Here is a 10,830-nt window from a genome sequence, read left to right on the forward strand (position 1 = left end):
TCCTTCAGCACCACTCCTCTGAGAATCGTCTTCATTTCAGGAATACCAGACCCTGAATGAGAGAGAAACGCGGGGAACCACTGCTAAATTATGAAGAAATGTGGAAATCTTTTGTGAGTGTGTGAATGTAAGTGTGTCTCACCAGCGGCCTGAGGTGCTACTATGTGTGTGAAGCCTGCAGAGAAACTGATGAGAACCACAGGATAAGTGACCCAAGCTAAATACTGCAGGATTACGTTACTGTCTAAACCACCGTAGATCCACTTCTGTGCTGTAGAGAGAACAACACGCAAAACAATTACAGGGTGTATGTACTACAAAATTTTACTTACATAACTGACAAACTATCTAGACAAAAACATACTTTAGTCAAAGTACAAGTCAGCATATTTAAATTGTACTTAAGTACATTTATTTCTACGCTTCTGAAATTGACTGATACATTTAAAAGACAATAAGATTTTCTTATTAAAAGTAACTTTAAAGCACAAAAACTGCTTGTCTAAACAGTTTATTTCAATATTATAACTTTGAACATTTCTAAGTTTCAAAAACTTTAGAAATGTTCAACGTTTTGAAACTTAGAAATGTTTAAAAAAATTCCAAACTTAGAAATGTTAGAAGTTTTTAACAAAAGTAGAAATGGTCAAAGTCTTTCCAAAATTAGAAATGTTGAGGGTTTAGTTTTTTTTTTTACTTAGAAATGTTCAAAGTTTTTGTCCAAACTTTTTCCAAACATTTTTTCCGAACTTAGAAATGGTCAAAGTTTTTCCAAACTTAGAAATGTTAATTTTTTTTCCAAACTTAGAAATGGTCAAAGTATTTTTTTCCGAACATAGAAATGTTACATCTTTTTCCAAACTTAGAAATGTTCAAGTTTTCAAACTCAGAAATGTAAAAAAAAAAAAAACAATTCCAATCTTAGAAATGTTAAAAGTTTCTTGTTTCCAAACTTAGAAATTTTCCATTTTTTTCCAAACATAGAAATGTTCCATTTTATTTTCCAAACTGAGAAATGTTCAATTTTTTCCCCCAAACTTAGAAATGTCAACGTTTTTTTCCCCCAAACTTAGAAATGTTCCATTTTTTCCAAACTTAGAAATTGTCAACGTTTTTTTCCAAACTTAGAAATGGTCAAAGTTTTTCCAAACTTAGAAATGTTGCATTTTTTTCCGAACTTAGAAATGGTCAAGTTTTCAAACTCAGAAATGTAAAAAAAAAAAAACAATTCCAATCTTAGAAATGTTAAAAGTTTCTTGTTTCCAAACTTAGAAATTTTCCATTTTTTTCCCAAACTGAGAAATGTTCCATTTTATTTTCCAAACTTAGAAATGTTCAATTTTATTTTCCAAACTGAGAAATGTTCAATTTTATTTTCCAAACTTAGAAATGTTCCATTTTATTTTCCAAACTGAGAAATGTTCAATTTTTCCCCCAAACTTAGAAATGTCAACGTTTTTTTCCCCCAAACTTAGAAATGTTTGAACACTTTAGAAAACTTTGAACCTTTATAAGTTTGTGGGAAAAAAACTTTGAATCTTTCTAAGTTTATTTTTCCAAACTTTGTATTGATCTTAGTTTTAGGTTTGAAAATATTCTGACTATACAACACACAAAAATCAAGAATCTTCACACCTAAGAAAGGAAACAGCAATGTGCACAATGACAAAAAAGCATGATTACACTTTTCTGCAAATACAAAAAGTAACTGAGAAAGCGGAATTAAAAACAAAAACTGTACTAAACTACTTACACCTTTGATACAGACATTTAATTTGACTTAGAAATTCAATTATGGAGTAACTAAAACCATTTTAAGTTCTTTAGAAAACCATTTGTCCTTGGTTCTTTAAGGAAATCCAAAACCAAAATACTGACCTAAAGAACCTCTAAAAGAAACATATAGCAACTCAAAATGGCCGACCCGTGACATGAGGAACCGCTGACAGTGCACTGCACAGACTCCACAGAGGAAAAACTACATTACCCACAATGCACCAGTGTCCAAAATCAGACTGCACTACTCCATAAACAACAACTACAACACCCACAATGCCCACAGCAGTGCAATTACTAACAATCTACAATTTACAGTTGACAAAAACAAAAGGAATCAACAAAAGTCAAACAGCAATGTGCAAAAAGAAAAAAACACAATGAATTTACTTTTCTGCCACTACAAAAAAAAAGTTACTTATATAGACTAGAACATAAAAAAAACTCTAACCTCTAAAAAAGAGCATATAATTAATTAAGTCATATACTATTTATGAACTACTTTCCCAATAAAGCCTTCCATCATCATTATTTTTTTACAACTAAACTACCCACAATGCTCTTTTCAATTCTAAAACATCCGAAACAATGACTTGTACTACTCAACCACACACACAGTGTTAATGCATTGTTACATGACTTGTTTGAGTCAGTCAGAATGTAAGTTCATATTCTGGACTATATCTGGTACGATTTTGTGTTACACAAATATATTTCACTGTAACTTGAGTAACCAGTTAAGACGATGTAGCCAATCACGTATACTATGCACAGAATATAGCAGCTATAACAGTGTTTCGTCCAGCAGCTAAAGAGTCGTGACAATCAAATCATTCTCAATATCTTTTATAAATACTGATAAATGAACAAGCACCAATGACAAGTGCACAATAAGACCAGGAACATGCACTAAGAGTGTAAATAGAGTCTGTTTTGACTGCATGTTCAACTTAAACATTGATGGCTTAGTAAGCAAAATCTGAAATATCAATATACATATGTTATTTGTTATACAGATGCTTACATTTTATTTTGTTTTCACTTTAATTTACTTAATGCTTGATGTGTGTTTTTGTAATTTTTATTAGTTTTTCTTTTATGTCTATATGGTATTTAAGTTTCATTTATGTAGTTTTAGTTATTTTACTTAAACTTATTTGACTATTTGATAGCCAGGCAAGATTTTTCATTTTCATTTAGTTTAAGTTTATTTTTATTTATAAATGTTTTTTTTTTCACTTTACTTTACTTAAAGCTTTAGTAATTTTGTTTTGAATTTTTTGTCTTTTTTTTTTTTATTAGATTTTTGAATGCAATGTAATGTAATTTATTTATTTAGCTTTTTTTATTTTAGTACTTAAACTTATTTTACCTAATTGCTGAGGCTCGTGTGAGAAGCGGAACTTGTAAATGTCTTGTTTATGCAGATGTAATGAGGGTGAAGTGTTTATGTAAGAGAGAGAGTGTGTGTGTGTGTGTGTGTGTGTGTGTGTGTGCGTGTGTGTGTGTGTGTGTGCGTGTGTGTGTGTGTGTGTGCGTGTGTGTGTGTGTGTGTGCGTGTGTGTGTGTGTGTGTGCGTGTGTGTGTGTGTGTGTGCGTGTGTGTGTGTGTGTGTGCGTGTGTGTGTGTGTGTGTGCGTGTGTGTGTGTGTGTGTGTATCACTGCTGGTTTCTGTTTTATCACCCCACTCCATCAAAACAAAGTCATTTGCTTGCATTTCTCTCTCTCTCACTTCTTCATTTAACCTCTCGCTTTCTGTTCAAAGAACTAAAATGACCTACGGTTAGCCGATCCGGATTCATTTATGAGCAGCCAAGAGCCAAATGTGTGTTTCTTACAGAAACTTTTGGGATGTGATATGTACTATTTACTATTTTACAAAGCTACTTACAAAAAAGGAGGAACAATTACAAATATATGCGAATATATATACGTACAGGTGCAACGGAAGAATTAATATCAGTGTGTGGAAATTTACAAACTCGTTTGACTTTTGATGAAACACTTGTGTTTAATTAATTAAACTGTTTGGAGCATTATCGATTTACTCTTTATTCCCCTAGATTTTCATTAAGACAACAAGACATAGAGTGAAAATTATTTTTCAATCTTGTCAGATTATTGGAGTGTGTTTTACAAGGAAATACAATTTCAGTATTTTTACTTCAAAATGTAATTCAGTGTGCTGCCGCTTCTTTGATATTATTTGTGAAATTTACAAACAATTTTTCAGTGTTCAGTGCAGGTGAGGAAACTGTTAAATACTTTTAACATAGTTTAATTACAGTCAAGCTGTTCATAATTTAAAGACATTAAATCACAGATTCATATCTTAAGGATGTTAAACAGCATTGTTTAATTAGACATCAACGTCAAAATTAATGAAAAATTATTGAACAATAACTTGAAAAATTTGACATTTGAATAACTCAAATTGTTGAATCGGAGCACTTAATTATTGTGTTTGTTATGATAAAGCACTATATGTATCTTTCTAATGGAAAAACGACACTATTTAAAATGGGTCATGCTACTGATAAATGTAGTTATAATCGTTCTTATTCAGTTATTATTATAGTACTTTTTATTTCACTACTCCTCAAAATTGTTCATGTATTTCCCAATACTTTATAGGATAAATAAATAAATAAATAAATAAATAAGAGTAGGGGGGGGGGGGGAACAACAAATGATTATTTATTGGTTTAAATGGATGCATTTAGATTGTATTTTTACCAGAAAAAAAAGTCAGGCGGTGATGATTCCAGGGCATATGGAAACCCTGAGAACGAACCACAGACAGACAGTCTGAGGAAAAGTGTGTTTGTGGAGAGAAAATGTGCCAAAAGATAAGAGAGAGAGCTGGCAAGAGACACATCTAGAGATTAGAGAACAGATTAGCTTGTTATTAACACACACACAAACACACGAACACACACTGACGCGCGCACACACACACACACTCACACACACAAACTCGCTCTCACACACACACACACACACACACAGATGCACACACACACACACACAGATGCACACACACACGCACGCACACACACGCATGCTCACACACAAACACACACTGACGCACACACACATAAACACACACACACACACACACAAACTCGCTCTCTCACACACACACACACAGATGCACACACACACGCACGCACACACACGCATGCTCACACACAAACACACACTGACGCACACACACATAAACACACACACACACACACACAAACTCGCTCTTACACACACACGCACGCTCACACACAAACACACACTGACGCAACACACACTGACGCACACACACATAAACACACACACAAACACACACAAACTCGCTCTTACACACACACACACACATACACAGACACACACACACACGCACACACACACACACACACACACACACACACACACACACACACACACACACACACATACACACACAGACGCACACACTTCTCACAAATACTCTGCTCTAAACTGAAGTCTGACAGTCAGATGAACAAACATGTAGAGAGCAAATGAAGCGGCTTAATAAAGAGGAAAGAGAGGCCTGCTGAAATAACTAGTTGACTCGTCTCTGCGGTTGTCATGGTGACATGTTGAGCTGAGCCATTGCTGTAGTGATGATGTCACAGTGACAATTTAATCTATTTAGTGCTCCGCTGTTGCCATGACAACAACAAACCAGCTATCCATCCATCCACCTGGTGAGAGCTTCCGTGAGCAACCTGTAACCATGGTGACCTCTGTCACTGCACGGATCTCCTGCTGACATCACATCTGCTACAGGAAGAGTGTGTGTGAGTTTGTGTGTGTGTGAGTTTGTGTGTGTGTGTGTGAGTCGCTCAGCTCTTTCATTTCATTCAGCTGTCAGATTTCCTCAGTGGAACAATGGCGCCCTCATCAGGACAAATACTGACACTGCAGCTGCACACCAGCTCACAAAAACCAAGGACCTCAGAGAGAAATCTCATGCAAAGCTGTTTATGTCCAATAGAGGACGCAATGTTCACATTAAATACCACAGTAAATGATAATGATAAATTAATCAATATTTTCAACAAATGATGCACATTTCAAACCAAAGGTTCAGTCCATTCTGTCATATTAAATCCGGCTGATACTTTTTATAATTTTATAATTTAGCTGATACTTTCTCATGATCATTTCTCATATTCTGAAGCCACGCTTCATTACTGAGACAAATGGCATCCTAAACAGTTGGAAGTATTGTGAAAAGCTGTGTTGTTTTCTGATTTGTTTGCAGTCACTTACTTCGACACCTGACACATCGTCCCTTCTCGTATTCGAGTAGTTTGTTAATCTGGCTGAACTTTGACCCTTGTTGTCACTTCCTGACCTTTAGTACAGAATAAGCTGTGACTGAAGGTCAAAGGTCATTTTAAGATCATGCGATATAATCTGTCTGAATGGAGCTGAAACTACAATGTTCGATACTGGTAATTGCAATTGCGATTTTCATCGTAATTTTAAAGCCTTAACTATAAATTTTCTCAGCACCAGCTTGACTATTTCAAAGAATCAATGGTATTTTGGGAGAAACATCCCTCATCCAAACACAGTCATGTCTCGCTGACGATGAGAACTCAACCAATCAGAAGCCAGGATTTTGATCAGTCACATTCAGCCGTTGTCCTTCCAAAAATGCCAGCACATCATATTAATGGAGTGCAGATGCACAACAGGAACACACACACACACACACACACACACACAGACACAGACACAGACACAGACAGACACACACACACAACAAAAAGAAAAGTTGCAAAGTAAAATGTTATGACGTTCACAGATTCCACTTTTTTGTTTTATTGACTTTTTGTGTCTGCAAACACAATGACACATCAGGAACACGTGTGTATAGAGTTTCTGCACTTCTTTGGAAAATAATGGGGTAAAAACATGCATTGATTTACCAAAATGTAACATATCAGGGCTCAGAGTAATTAAAAAGCAAACAATTATACTGTACATTCAATACAAACATATGCATGATGTAATATATAAACAGCACAAATAAACCTCTTCAGAAAAACTCTCAGCTTTTGTTTCTTACGTCTGAATAACAGGACGTGTTGACAAAAACTATAAAAAGTGAAAAAAACAATTCAGTATTGTTGTAATTATATATTTTAGAATAGCATTTCAATTTCTTGATTTATAAATCAAGAAACCAATAAAAAGTGCATAAACCCCCCAATATTATTGTAAATATTATACTTTATTTAATAGCATTTCAAATTGATTGATTTATGATCAAGAATCCAATAAAAAGAGCAACTTCCTGCCAATATTACTGTAATTATTATATTTATTTATTGAACAGGCATTTTAATTTTCTTTATTTATGATCAAATAACCAATGAAAAGTGTACATTTTTCACCAATATTGGTGCAATTATTATATTTTATTTATTTAACAGAATTTCAATGTTCTTGATTTTTTATCAAGAAACCCATAAAAAGTGCACATGTTTTTATTAATCTAAATAACAGCATTTTTATTTTCTTGATTTATAATCAAGAAACAATAAAAAGTGCATTTTCCCCAATAAGTAAAACTATTATACTGTTTATTTATTTATTCAACACAATTTCAATTGTATTTATTGATGATACTGTTATAATTTAATTTTCTCTGTCTGTTTTTCTTTATTCAGTCATGTTGCAATTAAATGCATTGCTGTGCAACTACAGTTTTAAAAAATTCATTAGTCAGAAATGTTATTCAGAAAAGGTATTTTTTGTTCCCTTGTTGAAAACATCAATAATAATAAAAAAACAGTTAAACTAAAAGTGCACATCGTTACATATTAACATAACCTAAATGAATCAGATGGACAGATGCTCTAATGCTGCTGTTTTGCTTCGAGTGGTTTGGCTTAAAATGAAAATAACATTAAATAAAAAATGCAAGTAACTAAAAGAGCGGCGTTTGATGGCCATTGCATTCAAATTATATTTCATATTATGAATATTAAAAAAAATGTTACATTTCTGTAACAAACACACACACACACACACACACACATTTCACAAACACATGAGGACAGAAAGACTTGAACGCGGGCGGATCTCATGAATCCACCAATAAAAACAGACCCAGAGCAGAAAGTGTCTCTGTTTGTGCGTTTGGCTCCTGGCTCAGCTGTAACATCGCCGCTCGCTGGTGTTTTAGCTGATCTGATGCTCCAGTAGTCTGTGGAGTTCGGTGGTCTCGGTCCTGGATCCTCGGACGCCTCGGTCTCTGAAAGTGGCCAGAACAGGACGCAAGCCTACGCCGTCCGCCGGCAGGGAGCCTTCAATGGCTTTACACAACTACAACACACACCAGAGCCAGTAATGGACAGTTTGCTTATATTTTTGTTTGTTCATATCATTTGGCCTTTTTAAAAGATGTCTCTGCTGCTCACCAGTGCTGCATTTATTTGATCAAAAATACAGTAAAAACAGTATAATATTATTAGAATGTAAAACAGCTGTTTTCTGTGTGAATCTCTGTTAAACTGTAATGTATTTCTGTGACGCGCAGCTGTATTTTCAGCATCATTCCTCCAGTCTTCAGTGTCACATGATCTTCAGAAATCAGTATAATATGCTGATCTGCTGCTCAAGAAACATTTCTGATTATTATCAATGTTGAAAACAATTCATATTTTTGTGGAAACTGTGATACATTTTATTGTTCAGGATTCACAGATTAATAGAAAGTTCGAAAGAACAGCATTTATTTGAAATAGAAATCTGCTGTAACATTATAAATGTCTTCTTTAATGAGACCTTGATTAATAAAAGCATTAATTTATTACAGTAGTGTACATTAAAATGCCCTAATTTAGCATAAAATGGAATTGACTGATCCTTAAAATACATATTTATCTCACAGAATGTTTACAATCTTAGAAAATACACTACAAATGAACTAGAACTAGCTTTTAAACTATTAAAGACCAGCTTAATAGTACAGCACAGCACAGCTGTTATACCAATATTTTCTTACTGTGATGAACCTTTTAATAATCTTAAGAACTTTTTTCTGCTACAAAGAAACGTTTGTGCAATGGAAAGTTTCTAATGATGTTCAAGGTTGAACATGATATCAATAAAGGAGCTCTTGGATGTAATTGTTGTGTGATTGATGAACTCTCACCTCTCTCAGTGAAACGACTCCGACAAGTCGTCCGATGCTGGTGACGTAAGCGTGATCCAGATTCAACACAGAAAACATGGTGTGAGTCTGTCGGAGAGGAAACAATACAGATGTTAAATGGGAACATGTTTCTTCCTCTTCTCAAATAATGTTTCATGTGACATACTGTACTATTAACAACACATTTACTGAAATTAACTCCAGAAACTCGTCTCGTTCAGAAATCATCATGATAATGACGTCACTATTTTGTCCACAGACTAAAGCTAAACACACACACACACACACACACACTCACCTTGTGCAGTGAAGTGCGCTCCACCAGCTGGAAGGGGGCGGGGTCAATCTTGCAGTTGTTGAAGTTCACCTGCTCGTCAAGCTGTTGCTCCTCCCACTCCTCGATCTGCACTCACAGCCAGAGATACTGTAGATGTGTGTGTGTGAGAGAGTGAGTGTGTGTGTGTGTGTGTGTGTGTGTGAGTGAGTGTGTGTGTGTGTGTGAATGAGTGTGTGTGTGTGTGTGAATGAGTGTGTGTGTGTGTGTGTGTGAGTGTGTGTGTGTGAGAGTGAGTGAGTGAGTGAGTGTGTGTGTGTGTTTGTGTTTGTGTGAGAGTGAGTGAGTGAGTGAGTGAGTGAGTGAGTGTGTGAGTGTGCGCGTCTGTGTTAAAATGTCCTCACCTCTTGAAGTATCGTATCATCCTCTGCGTCTGGGTCGTCCTGAAAGATGGAGACACGCACACATTTCTTAGGCTGAAAACATAGTTTTATTTTTTGCCCCATTTTTTTCCCAGTTCTAATTTTATGGATTCTGTGTTTTCCATTTTAATAGTTTAATTACAGTTTAATAATCAAAATGCATGCTCATGAAACTTTAACAATTTAATAATTTATAAACTTTTTTTTTTTTTTTAGAAATTATGTGTTGTCTTTTATTTTTTTCTGGATTTATGATGAATAGAAATGTATTATCAAAAACCTTAACAATTAAATCATTAAAAAAATGTAACCATATGATTTATTTTTGCTAATAAATTGCTGCACAACATGGAAGACACAGGGGGAAAAAAACTGTACGATATTCCTTAAAAAATAAAGTTTTAATAATTTTATTATTATTATTATCATCATCACAGACTAGTCCATATCCCAATTTGATTAATTGTACAGACCTACTTTTGATTTATTAATACAAAATATACTATATTCTGTGACATTAGACTATAAATTCCATTTTTATGACTTTATGAAATCATAGGGCTTTATACAATGACATTGTGAGCGCATACTTACAAGTTTACTTGCATTATTACAAAACTAAATTAAAAAGGTGCACACTTCCAAACGTTCACTAGAAAAGCTTCCTCAAAAACACCACAGGACATTTCTAGACAGGGGCGTAGATTACGCGGGGGACGTGTCCCCCCCACTTTTAATATCACGTAAATTCGTCCCGTGCACTTTTTCGGGGCAAGTGTGTTCACATAGAGGTTTTCAAGCGCCGGTGTGAATAAATATAGATTTAAATTCAAAGAGACAGGATAGTCTGTGCATGATCTGATGTTTTATTCGGACCCAGAATAAGGCGAGATGAACATCACGGAGTGCTAAACACTCATGCAGTCTGTGTTACATTCATACTCGAAGCCGGAGGCGCTCTCGTGCAGAAAGTCGTACGAGGAGATCCCTAATATGGACAAAAGCGTCCAGCTACGGCTGTATGAAAACAGTTGTTTTCAGAAAAACAGAAACGTTTGGAAACATGAAGACATTAAACATACGATTGCGACAATATGGTTTATTTGTGTTTGTCACGTCATCTCCAGGTAATAAATAAAGTATATGAACAATGCAGTGCTAACTGACAT

General features: G+C 34.8%; 1 protein-coding gene across 1 annotated transcript in view; it reads right to left on the minus strand.

The window, feature by feature from the left end:
- Window positions 1–7,947: 7,947 nt before the first annotated feature.
- Window positions 7,948–10,830, minus strand: part of LOC107570266 (chloride channel protein 2-like) — a 26,254-nt gene continuing 23,371 nt past the window's right edge. The window contains exons 16-19 of the mRNA XM_016256476.1: window positions 9,644–9,682; window positions 9,264–9,368; window positions 8,966–9,052; window positions 7,948–8,133 (exon numbers count right to left, since the gene is read on the minus strand). Coding sequence (XP_016111962.1) covers window positions 7,990–8,133; window positions 8,966–9,052; window positions 9,264–9,368; window positions 9,644–9,682 — 375 coding nt within the window. The 3' untranslated portion in view covers window positions 7,948–7,989. The remainder of the gene's footprint in view (window positions 8,134–8,965; window positions 9,053–9,263; window positions 9,369–9,643; window positions 9,683–10,830) is intronic.

This window comes from Sinocyclocheilus grahami, unplaced genomic scaffold (assembly GCF_001515645.1).
Source record: "Sinocyclocheilus grahami isolate Dianchi unplaced genomic scaffold, SAMN03320097.WGS_v1.1 scaffold1435.1, whole genome shotgun sequence".
Taxonomy (NCBI): Eukaryota; Metazoa; Chordata; class Actinopteri; order Cypriniformes; family Cyprinidae; genus Sinocyclocheilus; species Sinocyclocheilus grahami.